Source organism: Sarcophilus harrisii, chromosome 4, assembly GCF_902635505.1.
Source record: "Sarcophilus harrisii chromosome 4, mSarHar1.11, whole genome shotgun sequence".
Classification (NCBI taxonomy): Eukaryota; Metazoa; Chordata; class Mammalia; order Dasyuromorphia; family Dasyuridae; genus Sarcophilus; species Sarcophilus harrisii.
Window position 1 is genome coordinate 165,577,232 of NC_045429.1, and position 26,403 is coordinate 165,603,634.

General features: G+C 33.9%; 1 protein-coding gene across 21 annotated transcripts in view; it reads left to right on the top strand.

The window, feature by feature from the left end:
* The window catches only part of EPB41L2 (erythrocyte membrane protein band 4.1 like 2), a 281,401-nt gene that overhangs the window by 105,573 nt on the left and 149,425 nt on the right, over nt 1-26,403 (top strand). For all 21 annotated transcript variants that reach the window (XM_031964261.1, XM_031964262.1, XM_031964266.1 and 18 more), the window contains exons 2-3: nt 16,114-16,592; nt 18,506-18,712. In XM_031964261.1, coding sequence (XP_031820121.1) covers nt 16,128-16,592; nt 18,506-18,712 — 672 coding nt within the window. In that variant the 5' untranslated portion in view covers nt 16,114-16,127. The remainder of the gene's footprint in view (nt 1-16,113; nt 16,593-18,505; nt 18,713-26,403) is intronic.

A 26,403-nucleotide genomic window follows, 5' to 3' on the forward strand; every position in this document is an offset into this window, starting at 1 on the left:
TAGGTCTAGTTTCTGCTATTATTGAGTCAGAGAGTATGCAGATTTTTGTAACTTTTTTCCAAATTGCTTTTTAAAAAATTTATTTTATTTTAAAAAAGAGTAAGAAAAAGAAATATAAAACAGAATAAAGCAAAACAAAAGAGAACATTGTCATGTGCCCAGCAGAACATGAGAAAGAATTCAAAATATATAGTAAATTACCAGATCAAGAAAGTATATATATTAGTAGAAGAAATTATGTTCATACGTTTCTATTTTTTTCTCTACTTCCTTATAAATTGTCCTTTGGTTCTCTGCTGTACACCTTTTTTAGTTTATTCTTTTTGTTTTCCCCTTTCATCCCCCTCCTCATCCCCAAGCAAGTTACAGTTAAGAAAAGATATATTTATGTATACATATGTAGATATATACATACATACACATATTCATACACATACACCCCCAATATACACACACATCTTTTCTCTTCCTGCTTACTCTTTAATTAAATTCTACTCTATACCTTGCCTTGCTATTACTTAACCTCCCCCTCCTACGGATCCCTGTCTTGTCTTCTTCCTTCACCCTTTGCTTCCCTATCCATCCATCCTTCCTTCCTTATTCTTTATAGATTTTGGTAAGATGCTAATACCCCTCATGGTATATATGTAGAATTGCTTATTGAACCTATTTCAGATGTGAATAGGCTTTCAAACTATAAGCCCTCCTCTCCCTCTTTAATGCCCCTGGGTCTATTCTTCTGCATCTTATTTGTATAACATGATTGCTATTTTTACCTTAACTCTGCCTCAGTCTTTCTTTTGAGCTACCCTATTGTTGATGTGAATCTTAAATATATAATATACATTTTCCCATTTAAAAATTTATCCATGTTTAAATAGTTTGTTCATGTAAAGTTTCTTAAAATTGATCGTTCATATTCTTAAATTTTCTGTTAAATTCGGATTTGATTGATAGAAAGTCCTGAAAATCTGCAAATTCATTCAATGTACATTTTTTCTCATTCAAAATTATAAATAATTTTGCTGAATATGATATTTTTGGCCTCAAGCCTAGTTCTTTTGATTGTCAGTAGATATGATTTTAGAACCTGCTGTCTTATTTAGCTGCTGCTAAGTCTTGTACAGTTCTAAATGTAGTTCCAGCTTACTTGAATTGCTTTTTTTCATATTTTTGTGAAATTTTCTCTTTTATTTGGGGGTTTCAGAATTTGCCAATAATATTCCTCTGTGTTTTCCACAAAGGATCTCTCTGAGAATAGTGATCAGTGGATTTTCTCTATTTCTACTTTCCCCTCATGTTCTATTACTCCAGGACAATTTTCTTGGATTATTTCCTGCATTATCATGTCAAAGTTATTATTATTTTTTTTTTGGTCACAACTTTTTGGCAGTCCAATTATTCTTTTGTTTTCTCTTCTTAATCTGTTCTCTGGATCTGTCATTTTTCTTATGTTTTACATTCTATTCTATTTTCTCATTTTTTATCATCTATTTTGTTATTTCTTGGTCTTAAATTAGCTTCACTGACTTCCCTTTACTTAACTCTAATTTTCAAAGAATTATTTTCATCTTTGAGACTCTGTACCTCCTTTTCTAGTTGGTTAACTTTTTTTTTCATAAACTTCTTGTTTTTCTTGGATGGTATTCATTCATTCATTCATTTTAGTTTTACTCAGTGTCTCTCATTTGCTTTTTAAATTCTTTTTTGAGCTATAAATTCTCTCTGGGCATGGAGCCTTTCCTACTCTTTAGGGTAGAAGCTTTTTTTTTTTTTTTTTTTTTTTTTTTTTTTTTTTTTTTTTTTAAACACTTCAGTCTCCTCTGAACCTGAATACTAGCCTTCCCTGTTCTCATAGTAGTTTCTATAGTGATATTCTTTCTTTTTTGTTGATTCCTTTTTTTTTTTTTTTAAATAAGAGGTGTTAGTGGAAGCACTTCTAGGGTGGGGGGATAGTGCCTCTAGCTTTCCTTCAGCTCTTTCCTCTAACCAGAAACCCCAAACCAAGAGCTCCAATCTCCAAGAGCCTGCAGCCACCAGGATCTCTGCCCCTTTCCTTCTACACTCTCAAGTGTGGTTCCTTTCTCTCCCAGGGCTGGGTCTCTATAGCACAGCTGGGGCTGAAGTTCCTAAACAGCCACGGTTCCTTCAGTTTTCCCAGACTCAGACCCCAACTGCACATGCTGTCCAGGAGGTGAAAGTCTTGCCCCAGCTAGATCCAGCAAGGCTCAGGGCTCCTGACTTGGTGTTTCTGTGGAGCCAACCAGAGGTGTTTGCACTTTACAAGGGTTAATCCTGGCCTTGGGTTTTTCTTTAGATCTCCTCGGGGTATAAGAGGAGGACCCTCTTCTGCCCTAAGTCTTCTTGATTTTTCACCAGATTGTGTTTGTTCTAAGATGTAAATTTGTTCTATTTGTGGGGGAAATCTGGAGAGCTTGAAATTTTCCATTGTACTCCACCATCTTCCCAGAATCTTCCCAGGAACATTATATTGGTAAGATAATTGAAATGATGAATGGGACCTATACTCTGTTACAATAGCCTCATAATCTAAAGAGAAAACAAGGAAAGTGACCCCCACCACACTGGGTGAATTCTCTGCTATAAGACTTAAGGTAGAATATATACAAGAGTTGGCTATCAAAGATGGGTTGTGTGTTATCATTGAGGGCAGTATCCATATCAGTGAGATCACAGATTCAGTGGAGTAGTGATTGTTTTTTAAATAGTATTTTATTTTTCCAAATACATGCAAAGATAGTTTTCAACATTCACCTTTGCAATACCTTGTTTTCCAAAATTTTCTCCCTCTTCTCTCCCTTCCCATTCCCCGAGATAGCAAGCAACCCAATATAGGTTAAACATGTACATTTCTTCTAAGCATATTTCTGTATTTGTCATGATGCACAAGAAAAATCTGATCACAAGGGAAAAAAAACATGAGAAAAAAATAAGGAAACAAACAATGACATTAAAAAAGGTGAAAATATTCTGCTTTGATCCATATTCAGTCTTCATAGTTCTCTCTCCGCAGATGGCACTTTCCATCACCAAGTCTATTGGAATTGTCTTGAATCACTGCATTGTTGAAAAGAGTTAAGTCCATCACAATGGATCATCACATAATCTTGTTCTTGCTGTGTACAATATTCTTTTGGTTCTACTCACTTCACTCAGCATCAGTTCATGTAAGGCTCTCCAGGCCTCTCTGAAATAATTCTGCTGATCATTTCTTATAGAACAATAATATTCCATTACATTCATATACCATAACTTATTTAACTATTCTCCAATTAATGGGCATCCACTCAGTTTCCAGTTTATTGTCACAACAAAAAGGACTGCCACAAACATTTTTGCACATGTGGGTCCTTTCCCCTCTTTTATGATCTTTTTGGGATACAGATCCAGTAGAGATACTGCTGGATGAAAAGGGGTATCAATCAGTTTGATAGCCTTCAGCATAGTTTCAAATTGCTCTCTAGAATGGTTGAATCAGTTCACAACTCCAACAAACAATGTATTAGTGTCTTAGTTTTTCCACATCCTTTAAAATATCATTATCTGTTTCTGTTATCTTAGTCCCAAACTGAGAGTTGTAAAATGGTTGTTAAAGTTGTTTTAATTTTAATTTCTCAATAGTGATTTAGCTCTTCATCACTTCTTATAGAACAATAATTTTCCATTACATTTATATACTACTTATTCAGCCATTTCCCAATTGATATGCATCCATTCAATTTCCAATTCTTTCCAAAGTAGTGGACAGTGCTCTTTAAAGACAATGCCCTTGTTATAATTGCTTATAGCAGTTTTGCACTCTCCCCTTGCCTCACCCCCTCAATCTGTTATTCCCCTTATCTGAGCATTTAAAACTTTCTCACAATCTTGACTTCTGCTATTTCTAACTACATTTCATACTACTCCCTTTCCTGAACTCTTATGGACTTCTTGCAAATCTTCAAACTCAGTACTCTATTTCCCACTTAAATATATTCACATAAGCAGTTTTCCATGCCCAGAATAAACTCCTTCCTCATTATTGTCTCTCGGAATCCTTATCCTTCTTCAGCACTCAGCTTGGTTGCCATCTCTTCCACTTAAACTTCTCCTTTCCCCCTCACTTCCAATAGTTAATGTTTTCTCCTAATTTTCCTTATATTAGATTTAGTTATGTAGATACTATATTAATTCAACAGAAAATAATCTCTTAGAAGTCATTGATTTCCACTTTGACTTTGTTCCCATATCACCCAAAATGGTACCTTGCTCATATTGTTCATTTGTTTTCAGTCGTGTCCAACTCATTGGGACCCCATTTGAAAGGTAAAATTTCTTGACTTTAGTCCCTTTGTTCACTTTTAGCACTTTATCCACTATGCCATTTATATACATAAATGTTTTTGAAATTATTCTCAAATAATTCTTGTAAAAGGAGGGTATTTGTGGATATATGTAAAGAATCAGGAAAAATACTATTTTTAAAGTTCTAATAATTAGTCTATTTTGAGCAGTTTAATATGTGATAAACAATCTCATATAATGCTTTATAATTTTTTTTCCTACAAAGTATGAATGTGATATGAATAAATGCTTTTGAAGTTATCAAAAATGACATTTATTGATAAGCCAAGGAATTAGAGAGTTGTATAGGGTATTCTAATGAGAGTGACTTGTTTGCTCTTAAAATTCAATACATGAAGCAAGCATTTTCATTTCTCTCCAACGGAATATAATACACTTTCTTTCTCTCCAGTAGAATGTAAGTCCCTGGAGGATAGAGTCTTTTAAGTTCTAGTATGAACAAGGCATGATGCTAAACCAGGAAGATACTTAATTAAGATTCAATACCTAGTTAAGATACAAGGAAGCTTATTGTCGTGGGGAGAAAATGTACACATCTATAATACTAATCAGAATATATGCTTAAGAATAGCTACAAAGTGCTAAGAGATCCGAGGATTTTCCCTTCAGTTCTTCACTTGATGGAAATGGAGCAGATGTGATTTAGGGGAGAGGTAAGAACAGGAAAGGTGAAGAGGTCTTTGTTCTTGGGGTGACAAATTTTGTTCCCGATTTCCTCTCCCCTAGTGATTGGCTAGGAGGATGATGCTGAGTAGTATTGGAGTGTGTGTGTGTGTGTGTGTGTGTGTGTGTGTGTGTATTTTCTCCTTCCAGCTCCCTCTTCCCATATATTGCTCTAGTATATTAAGAGCCTGACTCCTAGTCTTCCAGACCATAAGCAGAAATAATTTCCTTAGTCTGCTTTTATGTGGGTCAGTAACAAGGAAGAATAGGTACTTGCCTTTTTTTTTTTTAAATAATTGATAGAAAGGAGAAAAATAAAGAAAAAATCTGCCAAGAATTTTTTAGCATATTGGAGTTGCTATAGAAAAATAAATTCTCTCCTTATATAGGTATGTTTAATTTCTTATCTCACATTCTGCAACAGACTTGCTTCACTTCGTTCTGCTGCAAAACCTTACTTATTTTGTCTCTTCCAGGTGATCATGGGGCAGGATATTGTCAAGTTATTTTTTATGAAGCTTTCTGATTTATAGTCTGATAGAAATTTCATTTCCTTGAGGAGATAGAGACAGTCTTAAATTATCATACAATAGGAATTCAGTTTCATTTCACACCTTTCCTATTTAATGACTGTGACTGAATTGGAATGGACATGATTTAGTCATGTTCATTTTGGGAGCTCATCTTTGTCCACAAAACTATGTGCTAGGGTATAGAAGTAACATTTTTTGTTCTTCAATGGGGCATATTTTGTTCTTAATTTTCTATTCATGTTTTCTTTCTCCTCAATAGAATATAAGTGCCTGGGGGACAGGGACTCTATACATTGTTTCTTTTATACTCTGTCATTTAGAGAAAATGCCCTTCTTTTACTGTTCATCCCAAACAACATTTCATCTGTTACCTCCATACAGTTGCATCGGTTGCTGAGTGAGAGAAATTCAGTCCATCCTCTCCTCTTCCTTTCAGAATCTCTAGTTTCTAACATTATGAGACCTTTCTTGACCTGTACAACTACTAGTATATTCCCTCTTGAAATTCTCATATTTAGTTTGAGATTATTTTAAATATGCTTGTGTTCTTATTGTCCCCATCCATAGAATTGAATTTTTTTGCAGCCAGGTTCCATATTTCCAACATTTAACGAAATTTCTAGGAGTACATGATACAATTCATGAATAGTTGTTAAATTCAATTGAATTAAAATGATCTCCAGTATCATCATACCAAAGGTGATTAGCCATCACTACAGTTTTTGTAAGCTCTGTTGTGTTGATTGATTGATGGTATATGTTTCCTGTAACTGGTCACATGGAGAAAGTACTTATTTCAATGCAGAGATAACCCTTAAGTCAGAAGTGTATCATTAAAAAAGGTATTTAATTTGGAGGAACTTTTAAAATGGAGAATCATCTTCATAATTTAATCCCAAATCATATATTTGAATTCAATCTGAGTGTTAGACTGACTCAGAGTGAATAAGACTAGAGGATTGGTTATCAGATAGCAAACTAATGGTATTATTTAATATTTAGCAAGTATTTTATTTAAATAGCTTTTGTTGGGGGAGGTTAAAGTATGGGCAATTCAAAATTCTTTTTTTTCATAATTATAACTTTTTATTGACAGAACCCATGCCTGGATAATTTTTTACAACATTATTCCTTGTACTCACTTCTGTTCCGACTTTTTCCCTCCCTCTCTCCCCCCTCCCCCAGATGGTAAGCAATCCTATACATAATGCAAAATACTTGTTCTCACATAGCATCTATATTTCTTGTGGAATGTTGGGAAATGTTAACTATTCCGAATGTGATGGACACGTTGTACAAAACCATAGCAGCAATGAATACCTATGGAGACTAGCTGATTTTACGCCGAGCTGTTGCTGAATGAACACTGGTACTCTCACTGTGACCATCTGGTTCACAAATGCACAATGGCCTTGAAAATAGAATTGAGGGTGAGGAAGTAGTTTGTCTTTTAACAATTCTAGTAAAAAATTTAATTATTGTTATTTAATTCTATAACAATATACATATGGACTATGTGGAAATGGGTTTTTTATAACTGCATATGTATATAACCTTTATCAAAGTGCTTACCTTTGCTGTGAGGTAAGGAAAATGAGGAAAAATTAGTAGAGAATTTGGAAATTAAAATTTGAAAAAAAGAATGTCAAAATTATTTTTACATTTAATTAGTAAAAAATAAAATATTAAACTAAAAAATCTACATGTCATGTTATCAATAAATTTTTCAATATTTCTCATTGCCAAAGTGAGAAGAAGCAGGATGTTCTAGTTAACAAGTATTAAATGCTTACAGTGTGTTAGGCACTGTGAAGCAATGACCATATTTAAAAAAAAAATGAAGAATGTTTGCTTTCAAGGAGCTTACATCTTACAGCTTGTTTAGACATCACTACTACTCAGTAACAGTGTCTGTGACTGGAGTGATTGTTGTTTTTTGCTGCCTCTGGTTCATATATGATGAAACTTCTCCCTAGGATTCACACAAGACAAGGTACCTGTGATACCTTGCCTGTGATATCTTAAATTAGATCCTTTTGAAAATAAGTACTTGAGTGTCTTTTCTTTTTGAGATGTAGGGATGTGGAATTTATAGTTCTTTTAATAAACATTAACTGGAGGTGTTAGAATTTTTCTCTTTCAACTGAGAGAATGTGAACATGTGGAAAAAATGACAAGTTTTCAAGACCTTGGTATTTAAAGACAGGTGTGCAGGGCATCTAGCCAGGTGATGACTAATGATTATGTGTGAATTTCCCTCATGAGCTTCATTATACTTATGGGTTCTTTTTCATTACTTTCTACACTTTTGCATAGAAACTAATATAACTGTGCTCTGAAGTTAATTTGATCCTTTTTGGATTTCTATTTGCCAGTAAAGTGTGACATACAAAATAAATGTGAAAAGTGTGTTGGAAAAACTTTTAAAAACAGAAGTGGTATCAATTTAATATTTTTCTAGAAAAATAATTCTCCAATGAATAAAGTGTTGGGCCCAAGTCAGGAAGACTTATCTCCCTGAGTTGAAATCTAGTCTCACAAACTTACCCTGGGCAAGTCACTTAACCCTGTTTACCTCAGTTTCCTCATCTGCAAAAGGAATGGAGAAGGAAATGGCAAACTGTTCCAGTGTCTTTGCCAAGAAAATCCCAAATAGGTCGTGGAGAGTTAGACAAAACTTAAACAATTGAACAACAAAAGAAAGAACCAGTGTCTCAATCCAGTTTTCTTTTTTTTCCTTTTTTGAATATGTAGTAACAATATAAAATTGATAGAGTAGGAATAACTAAAATATTTGAGCAATATACTTATTTCTCAGTTATCTACATTGGAGTGGCTCAATGGTAATAACAGCAGCAACAACAATGAACATTTATATAGTACCTATTATGTAGCATGCGTTATGTTAAGTGTTTCATAATTATCTCATTGGATTCTCACAACCACCATGAGAGTTAGATGCTTTTGTTATCCCCATTTTACAGGTGAGGAAAGTGAGGCAAACAGAGTGACTTGCCCAGCTAGTAAATGTCAGAGGACATATTTGAACTCAGGTGTTCCTGCACTGAGGCCTGGTGTTTTTGCCCACTACACCACCTAACTTTCTCCTAGTCCATTTGATATTGATTTATATGCAAATATCAGGGAGTATATTGGAAAAAATGTCTCTACATACATGCACACATATACATATAGACACACAAACACACACACAGTGCTAAAATGTCAGCGAGCCACCTTGATGGTCTAAAGTAGTAAGAGGCCTAGATCTGTTTGGAATTGGGAGTCTCCAGTTTCAGGATCTATCACAATACTTCATTGAGAATAATGAAGACATACTGAAGAATAACTGACATGGGGAGACTTAGGAAGTGGTCTGTCTTCTTCATGCCTTCTTGCTCAGAACTTCCATGTTCTTCCTTTGGTTGCTTAACAAATTCTTTCAGAGCTAGATCAAAATTGCTTCTTAAAATAGGCTTTTTACTTTACTACATTTCTTTTTTATAACTTGCTTTGTTTATGGGTTTTGATTTAGGCCGCCTCATTTTTAGAATGCCTAGGGATCAAAATGTAAGAACAGGTTCTCTGGTTTATTTTTTCTGACTTTGTATTCCCAAGCACTTAACATGATGCCTCCACATAATAGTCACTTAATAAATGCTTGGTAAATTGGTACCTTTATCTTTTCTGCTTTATTAAATTATTAGATTTTAAATGATTCTGTTGAAACATTTGTAGGATAATCAGAGTTGACTAATAATGTAGTGGTACTCTTCCAAGCCAAAAGAACTCAGTTGTTATATTTGTGATATTAGAGTAGAATGGAACCTTAGAGGTAACAAGTACCCAAAGCTAGATGTACTCTTGAGAGGTTGGGGTGGGAATGGCACTGGGAATTTTTTTTTAATAGCTTTTAAGCCTTTATCCACTGACCTTGAGGATTTGTTGCTTTTAGGCCCCATCTTACCCCAGTAATTAGTTCTATGGAAATTGGACTTTAAGCAAAATAACAATACAGGGGATTGTTGGATTCAAATAGAGCTGAGCCCGCTGGAGACACCTGGAGAAAGCTTGAAGACTTTAAGTGAAATTTTTTGGTTTGTAGGATATTGTAGGTGAATAGAATGCTGGGCCTGGAGTCAGACACATCTCTCGCTTCACACACTTACTAGGTGTGTGAGCCTGGGTAAGTCACATAACCCTCTATCTCAGTTTCCTAATCTGTTAAATGGAATTAATAATAGTGTGATGACTGCGCAAGCACCCCAGATACCTCAGAATCAGCCAGAGTCAGGATAAGCAAAAGCCCTTAGTCTTTATTCTTGATCTTTAGTGATAGAAGTGATAAGGATGGAAGCAGAATCTCTGTAACCGCCTTCTCCCTCATCTACCGCCAAAGAGTGACTCTGGGTAGTTTTACTCCACCCCCTAGTCCCTCCTACAATCCTCTGTATACACCAATCATTGAGCCAGCATAGGATAGTGGGAAGGGCCATTTTCCAAGCACATGCCCATCGAATATTGTCTAATTAGTAGTTACCCTCAAGTGCTCTGCAATCCTGACCTCAGTGCATCAACCCAATAGTTTCAACCTTCTACATAATAGCATTTACTTCCCAGGGTTTTTGGAAAGATCAAAAAATGAGATAAAAATGTAAAACTTCCTCTTCTCTTCTCCCTCCATATAGTCGAATGACAAGGTTTTATGTGATATGGCCATCATTAGATCTTGAAGCCTTTATGTGGTAAATATTTAAATTTGAGGTTGCTTTCATTTTACCCTGCCCATTTTAAAGACAGCTAATTAATTATATGACAGTGTACCGTAGGACTGAAAATTAGGACACCTGGATCCTCATCCCTGTTCTAACCAATTTATGTAATCTTAGACAAATCACTAAATTCAGTTTTACAGACTTTTAATAGATATTTCCTTTGCATTAACTAGCCTCCTATGACTGAATGTACCCTTTTTTGTTTCCATTTCACATAATTGTTTCCTTCAAGAAATGCCTCAAGCATCATTTTCTTCCTTATTGGTTCTCAAAGGCTAGTCCATAGACCCAAAGGCCCTTTTGTAGGGCCCACAAAGTCAAGATTATTTTTTTCTTGATACTGCTGATGTTATCTGTCCCTTAAATTATTTCTTTTTTCAACTACAGTATACATTTTTTGAGACTGGACTTTTAAAATATATTTAAACCAACACTGTTTATCTCAGCAGATTAGCTGTGAAGTAGATATAAGAGTCCTGCTGCCTTTTATTAAATAATACAGTAAAGAAATTTGCAAAAATATATAAAACAATATTCTCATTATTTTGTTTTTTGAACATATGTTTTATTAAAATGTTTCTTTTCTGTAATGGATTTAACAGTTGTAATTTCAAATATGGTAACTAATGTGGTAGCAAAAACTCAATCTAATATGGTAACTATCTAATGTGGTAAAAAAAAAATTCTTTGTGGTTCTCAGTAACTATCAAAGTGAAAAGGAATCCTGGGACCAAAAAGTGGGGTAGCTGTTGTTCAATACAGATCCTTTCTTCATCCATCATCCCTCTCCAACTGCTCTCCGTCCCAAACTATATTGTATTTAACTACTTTGCATTCATTTATATTTATTCTCTTTATATTCATGTATGCCCTTTTGTCTTTCATTAGAATATGAGTTTCTTGCCAGTAGAGAATTGTTTCATTATTTGTGTTTATATTCCTAGGGCTTAATACAGTGTCCTTGCATAAAGCACATTCTTAATAAAGAATGTTTGATGAATGAATGAATTTATTGAATTCTTACTATATGTAAAGCACTGTGATGGATTAAAAAAAAGAACACAATCCTTGTTCTTAATGAATTCATATTCCCTAAATAGGGAGTATAATACATGCAGGAAAGAGGTTGGTAATAGGACAAAAAGACTGAAGAGTCCTGAGGAGTTCTTGTGGATATATCAGGATATCTATCCTATAGCAGCATCTCACTACTGTTGGGGAAAAGGGCCCATTGATCAGAACGGAGAGAGGGGATTCTAGCTTTCTATCTTAGGTGTAGGGATAGGGATATAGCGGATAATGGATAGAAGGGGAGCAAAAGGAGGGATGGCACATTGTGAGGAAAGTTGAAATTAAATTTGACAGGTGGACAGGGAGAAGAAGTTCAGCTGTTAGCTATTGTTGTGGACCTCCAGGTGTACCAAATAGGATCAGAAATTGATTGATTTATTGCTTCCTTTGAGTAGGGATGCAAAAATGAAGTAATACAATTCTTGCCCTTTAAGAGAGGAGAGCCCACTCTGGAGAGGAAAGCAAACAAGAGATACTATGCAAATAATTGAATGAGAAGATAAATCATATACATAGAGAAAAATTCTACATTGATATGAGAAGGTGAAGGGGGGGAACATCCTCGTAGTTGATCATTAGGATTGGATTTATTGAGAAACCAATCATCTGTAAAAAATGGGAGTTGGTTTTGATTATTCTTCTCTGCCCATATAATCATGCTTTACTGGGATTCTTACATAAAATGGAAGCTCAACTAGCAGCTAAGCCCTTTCTCCATACAGGGACTTTATAAAAACCTCATTCTTCCCCCATCCCACCCCCAATCCTTACCTCACATTTTATGATTTTAAGACTTTTAGAAATTCATAAGTTTTTCCTCTTCCCCCAAATACTGGGAATTCCTGTTTAGAAATATTTTAGTCTATAGTTATTTTAATTTTTTTTGGAGGGAGTGGTGGTTCAATCAGTAGCTGATTTTTAAAAACCCCCAAAAACCCCAACATATTGAACTTAATAACTCGGTGATCAACCTCTCTTTTGAAGAAGAATGGTTTCATATTACAAAGCTGCCCACCTAACCAGTACTGTTATTTTATTAATGGAAACTTCTGCATGACTGAAGGTTAAGTGATGCATGCTTTTTCTCATGGTACTGTTACAATAATGAAAAACTTTTATAAGCACAGATGAAGCATGCTAACGTGCTGATTATGTTGAACCACATGATCTCCTAATGAGCTTGCTGTTAATCTCCAATCTTCTTTTTAGCTGATGATAATAAGACAAATGAAAACATAGGAAATACTTTACTTAATATATAACTATATAAATTATAAATTTTAAGGGAAAGTAATTAGAGATGAGTGTAGAGGAAAAGTCCTGGAATTAGACATTTGAAGACAAGATTTCTTTTTCTAGTCTGGCTATTCATACTTTAGACAAATCAATTATCCAGGCTTCAGTAAGAGAAAGGGGAGGGTAGGTTGATGAAATGATTGCTGAGATCCTTTAAAATTGTAGGATTTTATAGTCCCATGTGAAGCAACTAAATTTGTAACTGTATAGAATTATGGTTTCTTAAGCAAAACATAGTAACAATTAGGTTTAAAACTCCTATTCAGAAAAAGGCATTATATCAACAACATAATTATTGTGTAACCTTTATTATGTGGTGCTGTAAGAACCATGAAGATTTAGTTACTTATCTTTGACCTTTTTAAATGCTTTAAGAATTTGTTGCCTAACAGTAAAACCAATAGTTCAGGTGAAAATGCTCAAAATGGCAATTTTTTTTCATTTTGTATATGTTTGTGTCCTTGATTTATAAATATTTGGTAACATGCTTTTAAGATGAATTTAACCAAAGTTTCTTTGTATAGTTTTATGTTGTAATGAATTAGAACTCCTTTGTAATGACTTTTTTTTTTTTTTTTTTTTTTGCTTTTAATTAATATCTGGCCCAACTAGTTCTAGATCCTTAATCCATTAGCTCATTAATTCTAAGACTGAATAAAATCTCTTCACATGATTTTTCTTGTAATGTGTTAATCTTAAAAGTTAATCTTTTTCTTTGTCACTATTATGTTAGATTATAATCTACATTTATGAAAAATGGAGGACATAGTTTACAGTAGCACTAAACTGCTTTGAGAATGAATCAAGGAAACAAGCATTTATTAAATGCCTGATACTTATTATAGATATATACTTGTTATTACAGATATTATTTTATTATATCTTCACAACTACCTTGTGAAGAATGCTAAAATATTATTTTTATTTTATAGCTGATAAACTGAGGTTAGACAGAGGTTAAATGCTTTGCCCAAAGTCCCAGACTAGTGTCTCTAAAGTCGGATTTGAATTCAGGTCTTTCTTATTCCTGATTTAGCACTGTATCCATTGTGTTTCTTTCCTAAGCGCCCCTAAGAAAGGCTTTTAAAATACATATATAGATTATTTTTCTGGATGATAAACTGATTTCTAATAAAACCTTGATTGAATTATAAAATAACTTCACAGTTCACAGTTGTATGTCAACAAATATTTAATTAACTTCCTAGGCTAAAATAGATTTTATGCTATATTGCACACTAAAAGCAAATGACACCAGCATATATCTAACATAGCAGTAAGAAACTTGAAGACAGTATTTTAAAATATTTTGTTAAATTGTAATCTTTTTATGCATTATTTTTAGCCCTAAATTTGATAAATGAACTTAAGTAGTGGGGTTGTTGGTTATCAAGAAAATTTGGAACATTGTCAGATATTTAGATTTAGTGCTGCTTTGATTTGAAAAAGTTTTAAACACTAACTAAAACAGTGAGATGAGATTTTTATTGATATTTTATTGTAAGGCAAAATTGTAAATGAAATTGAGAGTTAGAACTGGATTCTCATCCTGGCTCTGCTTCGAAATTGACTTTGTATTCTGAGTCCAGTCATTCCCTGGAAACCTCAATACCTAGATATGTAAAAGTGTGAGTTGGTATGAATCTAACCCTCAAGGCCTCTTTCAGTTCTGATGTCCTTTGATTAAAATTTCCTTGGAATTACTTGCTTCAGCCTGAGACAGTTACCTTCAGACAATAGATAGCTAGTTATAACCTTAAGTGAAGTCTATTGTATTAGTACCTCCTATAAAAAAAAAAAATCAGGTTTGCAGAGTTAGTGATGACAGGAGGTCTTGGATTGTACTTTGCCATTTCTAGAATTGGCATAAATTGGAATAGAAGGAAGGATATTCAGGAATGAATTTTTAAATTTGATTTTAAAAAAATAGAAAATCTTTATTTTATTTTTATTAAACATTTATTAAGTGGATGTCATGTGTTATTCATAAGCACCACGGATACAAAGAAAGACAAAAAATAATCCTTGCCCCTCAAGAAGTTAGCATTCTAAAAGTGATGACAGCATGAAAACCTAAGTGTATATAAGATATGTATGGTGTGAAAGTTATGTTTCATTTTTTAATACTTTATAGCATTGGAGAATTTGAGTTTTGCTTAAAAACAGGCAGATTAGAAAATTTAAAAGTTTTAATGCTTGTATCATCAGCAGTAGAAATTTCAAGTTATGTTATAGAGACAGATAGGATAAAATTCTGATTTCTTTATAAAGACAAAAACACTGTTGCTATTGTTGGGGTGAATATGGGATGAAAGGAATTCCTAGTTCTGTAGTAATAATAATAATAATAATAATGCTAATATTTATAAAAATACTTAGTATGTGCCAGGAACTATGCTAAGCATTCGACAGTAATTATCTCATTTGATCTTCAAAACAATTTTCTCCACTTTACAGATGAGGAAATTGAGTCAGTCAGAGGTTAAGCTTAAGGTCACCTAGCTAGTGTCTGGGACTAGATTTGAAGTAAAGCTATTCTTGACTTCAGACCCAGCATTCTATCCAGTGTGCCACTAGCTGTCCTATTAACGTTTAAGAATTAATTTGTATTTATACAGAAGATACTCAGAGGAAGTATGGCTTAGTGGGTTGAGGCAGCCTGACTCTCAGTCACCAACACACCTGGGTTCAGCTTATTCTATCACATTTTATTTTATGAATTTAAAATATTATCCTGAGAAAGGATCTTTGGACTTCATCAGACTGGCCAGAGGAGTCCCTGACATAAACTGGTTTAAGAATCACTGCTCTAAACTATGGATACATAATTACTACCACTATAAATAATGTATTATTTTAAAATTTTTACTATCCCTTTCCTTAATGAAATTTTCCACATTTCTTCAGGAAATGGAGGAATGATATGAAATACTGGGGAGTTGTTTCCCAAATATCTGTAGTTTGCATCTGTAGGCTATGTGACCCTGGACACACTCAATCTCACTTAACCTCAGTGCTCCAGGTTACTGTCTGAGATTTTAACTATCAGACAACCAATCTGCATTTGTCAAGAGGATTTCCTCAATTAGCCATTCCTGAAAATCTTAGGTATCTACAAGAACTAAATAGTCACTCAGTAAATATTTATCAAGCCTCTATTGTGTGCTGACACTGTGCTAAGCTTTAAAGGGAATCTAAACTAAATGCTATATTTTAAAGATTCTGATGCTTTTTGTATAGTTCATGTGTGACAGTTTGTCCTTTTCAGAGTTGTTTTATATCTTCTTTACTCTTTTTTGAAGGATTACAGTTCATGCTCTCTCCATCCCTCTTTGCATAACCCTTTCCTTGAGATTCATGTTGAGAGCATATGCAAAGGTAACATACTTGTGCTTTTATTTTATCTTTAGTATCCACGGTGACCATGACTACTGAAGTTGGTTCCGAGTCCGAAGTGAACAAGCAGGCTGAGCAAATAGGATCAGGCGCTGCACAGGAGAAACCTGATGAAGAAGCATCAGAAAGTCAGCAGAATGCATCCTTGGAACCTGAGGAGGAAAAACGTCCAGTGTCCCCCACTGCCAGCAAAAGCCCCCGGAGTCAGAAGAAAGAAAAGGATCCTTCAGAGAGTCGGGGTATCTCTCGCTTCATACCCCCATGGCTTAAGAAACAGAAGTCTTACAGCTTGGTAGAGGCTAAAGATGGAGTTGAAAGGAAGGAACCCACTGAGGCTGTGGTTGAAGAGCCCATAGTAGAAAAAGATGAATCCCTTCCAGAAGAGGGGAGGGTAGCCAAGGGTGATGCAGAAGAAATCCTTGAGAGAAAACGGCAGGATGTTAAAGTTGATGAGAAAGATGAGAAACATTCAGTCAGCAGTGCTGAGACGCAGGTAAGTTTAAAAAGATGATTTGGAGCAAATAAAGGGACAGTTGAGTGATGTGACTTTAGAAATCAAACATTCAGAATTCCTCTAGTCTGATCAAGAGCATCCATAACACTTTGGGAACTGGTCTCTACCTGGAGACCCTTAAGAATAGGCTTATAGGATATAGGAACCTTAAAAATATCCATTTTAATTGCTGTATTCTGCATATCAGGGTTTCTTAAACTTTTTCCAATCATGATCTCTTTTTGCCCAAGAAATGTTCACATTCTCTTTGGGCATATAGTTAAATAAAATAGTAGGGACACAAATTAAACATTAACTGAAAATAAATCATAATTTTGCAACCCCTCACATTCAGTTCTGTGACTCCATGTGGGTTGTGACCTACAGTTTAAAAAACTTTGCTGAATATGAAATTAACTAGAACATGATTTAATTAGATTCACACAGCTAGAAACAAAAAGTTGAGGCTCTCAGCCTCAGTTTTTTCACCTGTGGAAATTAGGGGGATTGGTTGGATTAGATGGAAAAAAAAAAAAAGGTTGCCCTGTCTTTAAAGTTCATTCTAGCTTTAACTCCTAATCTGATTTCATTGGTTAACTCCCAGGTTGTTCCTATTTTACCTGTACCACTCAGTGGTAAAGGAAAAAGGAAGCATGGTATAGAAGAAGGGGCATTTATTGGCTCTGAAATTAGGATCCGTAAGTTAAAATCGTAATTAATCTTGGGCACTTCTTGTTTTTTTCATCCTAGACAATTCACTTAACTTTCTGGACCTTAATTTCTTATCTTTTATCTGTAATGTGAGGTTTGAATAGATGGCCTTTGAGTCTCCTGGTACTAGATCTATAATACTTTGAAAATAAAATAAACCTAGAGAGTCCTATTCTTCTTTTGTCAATTTTTTGACAATATATAAATTGAATGTCTTTGCTGTGTTTTGAATTAATTTTGAATTAATAGTAATTAATTATTAATTACTAAAGTAATTACTAAAGTAATTATTATAAATATAAATATATTTATAATAATAAATAAATAAAACTAATAAAGTAATAAAGTAAAGTAATTAATAAAGTAATAGTAATTAATAATAATAATAAAGATTTTAAAAATAATATTATTTTCAGTGGTTAACAACTACTTATGGTTAGTTTAGAGCAGTGGTTCTTTATTTTTTGTCTTTTTTCTATTTTTTTTTTCGCAATTATATGTGAAACAATTTTGAATATTTTTTCCTAAATTTTGAGTTCCACATTCTTCCCCTTTTTTCCTCTGACCTCCTCGTTGGGAAGCCAGCAATTTTATATAAATTAATATATGCAATTATACAAAACATATTTCCATATTAGCCATGTGAAAAAATACTGACCAAAACAGAAAGTTTTAAAAAGTATGCTTTGGTCTGCATTAGAACTCCTTCAGTTCTATCTCTCGAGATGCATAGTATTCTTTATCATGATAATAATCCAAAATATTGTTAGTATTGTTGAGATTAGCTAAGTCATTCACAGTTGATAATCATGTGGTGTTCCTATTACTTTATACAATGTTTTTCTGTTTCTGATCACTTCACTTTGCATCAGTTTTTATAAATCTTCCCAGGTTTTCCTGAAACCATCTTGTAGAGCTATGGCTTTTGACCTTATTTACACATGGGCACCTTTGGCAGTCTGGTAAAGCACAAGAACCTTTTTCAGGATAATATTTTTAAATGTCATAGCAAGGATTCATAGGGATTCATATAATATTGAAATCCAATTATTAGGATATTAAAATGATTTTTAAAAAGTTCATGTTCCCAGAGTTAAGACCCCCTGGTTTAAAGATAATTAAATTCATCAGGATTGTTATGTTTTAGGAGTTGTTTAACCTTTGTTATATAATAACAACTTGTCATATTGATTTCTTAACAGCCTGCTAAAGAAGATAGTAAAGAGATAGAAGTGGCAAAGGTTGAAGGAATCCAGGAAGACAAACGAGAAGGGGAAACAGCTAAAAGAGAAACTAAGGAAGTTCAAACTGCTGAGCTTAAGGCAGCTCAGAAGGTTTCCAAGAAGTTAAAAACCGTCCCATGTAAGGTGATGCTCCTCGATGGCACGGAATACAGCTGTGACCTAGAGGTAAGGAAGCAAATGTGGTATAAAGAGACTCTTATATGTACTAAGAAAGCAGGCATATAGTATTACAGTATTTGCTGGATGGCATAACAGATACAGTTTTGGTTGATTGCTCCTTTTTCCTTTTCTTTCTTTCTTTTTTACCCCCATACAAAGTCCTAATGAGCTGGTTTGGTACAAAGTCACATTCAAAGAGCCAGAGAGAGTGATAAGTTAGCATTTTCACCATGAACAATTAATTTTCTGAGCTTTAAGACATAGCTATAAGATTATCCTTCAAGGAGAAATTTCAGAGTTAGAGAGACTTTTTAAATTAATGCAGTTTGAAGCAGTGGAGCATCTTAATGTCTAAAACTGATAAGCACTAGCCTAGAATGGCAGAGTGTTCATTTTATACTGTTCAGCTAACGAAACTCCTATGCTTCCAGAGCACAAAATATAGGATTGGAATTAGTTCCAATTAAGCTACTTGTGGATTTAAATTTCTTTTTAGATAAAACAATCTCTTGTATTATTTGAAATTTGTTTTGCTTTATTTATTTTTATTTAGGTTTTCTAACATTTAAATATTATTTTTTCTAATTTGTTTGACTTTTCAGTTATTAAGAGCAGAAATTAAGCTATTGGGAAGAAAGGTGCATGTGATTAGCTGTTTTGCATTTTACTATTTGATCTACATGAATTATATTTTTTTCTTGGTATTTAAAACAAAAAATGTAAACTATATCCTGTTTAAATACTCCTACCATCTTCATTTTGAGATTGCAGTAAACTAGCAAAATGAGAATTTTAATTCCATTTTTGGATTGGTGTAAGGATGAAAAGACAAAAATATTTGTAAAGCATTTTGCAAATCTTAAAATACTTATTAATTGAAGCTATTAGCTAGAAGGGAAGCTAGGTGGCTCAATAAATAGAGTGATGAGCCTAGAGTCAGGAAGAGCTGAGTTCAAATCCGGCCTCTTACACTAGCTGTATGACAATGGGCAAGCCTCAACCATTTTTGCCTCAGTTTCTTAATCTGTAGGAAGAAGAAGAAAAAAAAAAGAAAACCACTTCAGTATCTTTGCCAAATAGGGTCACGAATAGTCATAAACAATTGAACAACAGCATGAGTAAGTTTAGCATTGTTCTTGTTGAAGCAAACTATGAGTTTTAGGACTCTGCGACAATTATAGGGAAAGATTATTGGCTGCTTTCTTCAATAAAATGTTTTTTTTTATAATTTTGATACTTTTCACATAGTACTAGGGAAAATTCAAGTAGTCTACCCATTTTCAAGCATTTGTAAAATCTGAGCTTTGTTCAGAAAAAAATGTCTAAAGTTTTCCCTAGCCTGCCCTTCAAATGATGAAATTTAACTTCTTGTCTTATACTCTTCTTAATTTTGATGAATTTTTCCCCTATTTTTAAACTCTCCCAAAAAGGTGCTCTATTTTCCTCCCTCTCTTCTTTCCGCCTCCCTCCCTCTCTCCCTCTCTTTCTCCCTCCTTCCCTCTCTCCCTCTTTTCCTCCCTTCCTCCCTCCCTTCCTTTCTCTCTCCCTCCCTCCTTCTCTCTCTATTCCTCCTTCCATTCCTTTCTTGCTTCCTTTCCTTACTCTCTTCCTTGCTCCTTTCCTTTCTCTTTCCCTCACTCCTTTCTTCTTCTTTTTCTCTACCATTAAAAATGTGTAGCATTTCACAAATGTAAGGAAGGCTTCATGTTACTGCCAAGGATATGGTTAGAATGCCACACTTGAGTGAGCTTTGATATCCTTTACATTGAAAGATGAATACATTCACCTATTAGGTAGGAAGCAGTCATAGGGCAGAAGTGATCAGAAGTGGGAGCTGGGTTTGGCAGATGTAGTGGGTAATGCAATGTACAAGTCACATATAGGAAAACCAGTTGGTATAGAGAAATAAATATACCAATCTGTTGGCTTTAGGGGTGAAGTTCAGATTCCAGGGTGTAAGACCAAACCATATATGATATCATATATCTGGTTTGTCTTATTGGACTTACTAAACCTGTGTCATTAGTGTTCATAGAGTCAAAATGTATAGGAAGTCATGGGGAGAATCTGAGTATGGCTCAGTGCCATTCTATAACATCTATTTAAATCTATTAAAATTCAAATAGGCAACCATCAGACTACTACAGAGTCTGTAGAAGTTTAGTACTTAAAAGAAAAATCTCTAGAAAAGTAAACCTGCATCTGGAGCCTGTCACGCTCCCTCCCTCCCAGAAGATGGGTAGCATGTAAGCATTCTTGAAATGGGCAGGTAAAAGCTGGCAGGAATGTTTTGTTCTAAGCGAGATCTCTGCAGATCCTTGTAGCTGGTGTTTTAAGCACAGCTGGAGAGCAGAGTGCTCTGGAAAGTCTTTCCAGTTCTATTTGGCATTGAAATCATAATTGTCTATATACTATTGTACTATTTTCAGACCATCCAAGAGAACAATAGGTGATGGGTAACTTTTTCTCTCTCCTTGGTTTGCTTAAACCTTTATTAAATGCCTCTTCTATCATTTTATATTATGAATGTGTATGTGGGAGAGAAATACTGAAGCTTTTTTCTTGTTTGCTTAACTCTTACCTTTTTGTATTTGTCTATCAGGGAGGGTAAAAAAAAAGGAATGTTTGAGATTTACTCAAAAAATAGAACTTTAATTGGCCGAAGAATCTCTAATCTCCCCAAATAAGATTGCTTTTGGAAAGTAATGCTTGACTTTTGTGATCTCATTTGGATTGCTTTTTTATAATTTTAACACATATATTAAATATTATTTATATATAACATACATATGTCAATATGATTATTTTCAGAATTTCTCAAAGTAAAGAGAGAACGTTTCCAGATGTGGAGTGTTGTCCCTGTCCTTAAATACACCAAAAATATTTCTCCTTTCCTTGATTGATTCATAAGCATATTTTTTCTGTTGTAACTATTAACTCCTTAATTTTGTTTGACAGCAAAAAATATATAGATAGTAAGCATAAAGGGAAGAAAGTACCAAAATAATCTCTTTATAATATGTTATATGGATTGATCAGCCTTGGTGAAGAGCCAAGGCTGGTACAGAAAAAGATGTCTTTGAAGTCACCATTGTTTTTATATAAAATGGAAAGTAGAATTTACAATCTGGCAATTGCCTTGGACAATTACTTTGATAGCAAAACTTAACTTCAACATATTAGCATAGTGCTTATTGTTGAATTTGAAGATTGTAAAGTCATATTATTTTAAAATCTTTTATTTCACCTTTTGTCTATTATCTTTTTTGAAAATGAAATCCATTAAAAATTGAACTTAACCATGATCAATGACCAAAAATATTTCCTAATGTCCTAGTGATATTGTTATTTTAACTTAGACAACTAATAGATGATGCTAAGGACTATCAGATTTGTCATTCTCTGTTCATTTAATGCAGACATTTAAGTTATATAGTATATTGAGTGTGCCTGGAGGATAAGAACTTCAGATCTTGCTTCAGACACTTAGTAGTAGTGTGACCATGGGCAAATCACCTAACCTGCTTTGCCTCATTTCCTCATCTATAAAATGAGCTGGGGAAGAAAATAGTATCTTTGTCAAGAAAACCCTTGATGGGGTCATGAAGAGTGAGATATAACTGAAACTACTGAAAAACAAACAAAAAGTTCATTTAACAAGAAAATGGATCTTAGGTTGGTTTACTTTTCTAGAGATTTTTCTTTTAAGTACTAAACTTCTACAGACTCTGTAGTAGTCTGATGGTTGCCTATTTGAATTTTAATAGATTTAAATAGATGTTATAGACTGGCACTGAGCAGACTAGTCTCTGATTACCTCAGGTTTGATGTTGAAACAGAATGAAGTGGCAGTTAACAAAAGCAGATTTATTCAATAAGAAAAGACTAATAAGCAAGGATCCTGTTGATTCAGCTGGGCATGAATCCTGCCTCAAAGTTGCTCAAAGTGGTCTATACATCAATCATTGAGGAGTCAGTAGAACACCCAGTGGCTATTTTTTTGGACTTTGATAACCAGGAAGCCACCTTTTAAAGGAAAAACTAACCTAAGTTGCATGAGGCAGAACCTGAAGATATAGCTATGTTAAGATACAGCTTCCTCCATAACAGGGAACCAAGACTGAGAATTATTGGAGTACTTTATTTAGTGAAATTACTACTGAACTTGAGCCTCTGGGAAATTGAATAAAATGAGAAAATAATTTTTTGTGTTAATCGATTTTCATAATGAGATTACTTTTCATCTCATTAATGAATTCAGATATCATTAGTAATATTGGTTTTTAGGAGTTTAACGCTTATCTTTGCTTTCTCAGTATATAATTCCAATTTTTGTTATACTTTTTGTATACAGTATTTGCTAAGCAGGATGTGTGTGTGTGTGTGTGTGTGAGAGAGAGAGAGAGAGAGAGAGAAGAAAAGAGTATTAATGTCCTTCAAAATATATGTACATAAACTTCTGTTACACAAAGGATGGTTAATATTTATATTTAAGAAAATATAAGAGGGTTTGAGGCAAGAAGAGAATCGAATTAGATTTTACAAAGAACTGACTTACTTAGCACACATTTTCCAAATTGTTCCATGTTTTGTGTCATGTGAATAGGGATCCATATACATTTTGATGTTAATGTTGTTTTTCTTTTAAAATGGTTAAAGGTTTATCTATATCACTTTGGGAAAGTTTTTATTATGAAAAGATGTATTTCCTTAAAAATTTCTGAACTTCATGTTATCTTGGAAAATATTTAGTTTCCACCAACTCATGGGACTATCTTTATATTTTGTTTCTTTGGCATTATATTTAAGTCCCCAAAATATTTTGCTCAAATTAATGTGGGAAATGCAGCAATTTTATACTTAAATTTTTTTGCCATTTTGAGGTGTATCTAAAAGAAGAATATGACATAATTTTTGTCATTTAGGAGTTTATAATCTTGAGGTAGGAGGAACTTTAATCCACTAAAGTTCTGTTCTAATGCATCATTCCGGCATGATGGTAATCCCTCATCCTTCTATGGTTATCTCAAGAGAGATATAAGCTGTGAAAGTTGCAGTGATTTCAATTATAGGTTGACTATCCTTCATCTAGGATCATCCTACTCAAGTTTGGGGAAACTCATCACCACAAGTGAGAAGTGAGTGCATTGAATTGAAACATTTTTTTTTTAGTTACTCAAATCATGGAGGGATAGTAATCAGCATCAGTAAAGGAAGAGTACTTATATTGTTGAAATCATTCATTAATGAATGAAATTCATTATACTAAAGATTAGGAAATACAAATGGAAGGAGAATATATTTATGAGGAATGTTGAAGGGAAGAATATTTTGGTTTGGGAAATCATAGGGTTTTGGTTCATGATAAATAGATGTTTAACATGCTCTATCCAGAAACATTGATTTGATGACTGTTCCCAGAGTAAAAGATGGAAAAAGAAGTATGTGCGTTATATGTATAGTGGCTAGGGTAGGTGAGTGAATGAATGAGATATGAAGCATGGCTTGATCTGAAACTGCCCACATATCTAGCTTTGTGAGTTATGCTTACTTACCTCACCAACCCTAATCAGGGTAGAGCCAGGCCTAAGTTAGGAGCTCCAAAGACCTTCAGGGCATGATCTCTGGTGGCTCAAGTGGTTAGGGGATTTCCGTGTCCTGGAAGATGACAAAAAAATGACTGGATGATAAGGTAATAAGCATAATTAAGTGCCTACTACGTGCCAAGCACTGTGCTAACTGCTGGATTGGATGCCTTATAGAACATGAAGCTGGATATGAATGTGAATCATAAGTTTTTGAAAAATTAAAGTACAATATATATGTATATGTGTATGTATTTGTGTGCATATGAAATAGAGAAACACAAAACAATGTACAATAGTGTTCATATTAAGCAGAAGAAATACCGTAAAATATAGTATAGAGTTGTGAAACTTAGTTGGCTTATGGTTTTTTGGCATTCTGTCCCCTTTTTTTAGATGAATTTGTAATTAAATTAACAAGTCTTTGTGAAAGGAAACAAAGATACAGGTACTGCTGGAGGGGAAATGCTGTAAAAGGAAAACAAATATGCAATCTGTTTGAAATCAGTCATACAAAGGACTTGTGGGACTAGTATGTACAGGAATGAAGTCATTGTTGACTGGAGTTTATTGGTTGAAGGCTTTATGGAAGAGTTAGCACTTTGAAAGATGGTAATTGGAGCTTGGTAGAGGTCATTCCAGGCAGAGGAACAGCATGAACAAAAGCTAGAATGAACTTATTTTTTTACGAATGACTGCAGATACCTATCTGGAGCATGAGAGACTAGCATGAGACAATTGGGTGAATAAAGCAGAAAGAGGTTTCCACTTCATTGGCAGAGTAATTTAAATTTAAAATGGATCTGAAAGTAAGTTTGAACCATTTGAATTTGAGTAGGCAGGGTAGCAAAATAATAGAAATCCTAAAACAATCTTGTAAACTAAGAAAAGCAGAGACTACTGATATATTTATGGTGTAGATAGTTTCAAGTCCTATAATAAATCAAAACCATGATTTGAGGTATAAAGCACTTTTAGTTAAAATAACAGTGTAGCAACATCTGGGGGATGTCCCATCAGCTGCATCATTCTTTTAGGATAAGAGAAAGGAGAAAGTTAGATGAGGTAGCAAGGCTTGGTCATGTGACTCTTGTCAATCTAGACAAGGAAAACCACTTCATTTTGGCTGTTTTGTCCTTTATGTCATGAATCTCAGTGGAAGGGGATAAGCTAGGTATCTTTAAAAGGTAAAATCTCTAGGTGGCAGAACTTAGAGTATGGTTCAGATCAACCTAAATAAGAATAAATATCAAGATTTAGGAATGTAAAGACATTAATAAAATTGTGACATTATTAGGATCATTAAAGGAATGGCAAGTGACTAACAATTCGCTATCATTGTATTAACAATTTCTGTCAATAAATTTGTTGTAGGAAGAATTTAAGGATAAACATTCATTATATAAAGATATGCATATCAATTGCAATTCATAAATATCTGTGTTATGTTTCATATGAACATTTTGAAATATATCCATTTCTTACAGCAGCATTTATCTAACTCAGTACTCTGTGTAGTGTAAATGGCAGATTAATATAATATTATTTTTTTACACTTAAGATTTATCAGTATTCTAGTATAAATGACAGATTAACATAATGCTAATTTTTTTATCCTTTATAATTCTCCAAGATAGTATTGATCAGAGTTTCTATACCTCTGTTATCTGGCTCTTTGCATCTCCTCCCCCTTCCCTTAGCTTGTCCTTTGGTTTCCCAATTCTCCACTCATATGAACTATCCTGTTTTGTTTTGTTTTTTTATAGGTTATGTTAGTTACATTGTTCCCTTTCCCTTGTACCTTTGTTTTTTCAGATCCATGCTTATCAATGCCTCTTGCAACTGCCTTACATACAGCATTTGCACCTCAGGTACCATTATAGATCTTGCTGATAAAAAGCTTACAAAAGAGATGAGTGTAGTATTAGTATGTGCAGGACTCCAGATATGACACCAGAGTGAGCATAAATTATATGGCATTTAATAAGGTATTGAATCGAAGGCTATTCTTTAAAAACTGTAGGACTTGGCCATTGGAACTGAGAATTATCAGAGCCTACAGTATACAATTCTGTGCTAACAAAAGAAATAGGGCATTGCTGACAAAAAAAC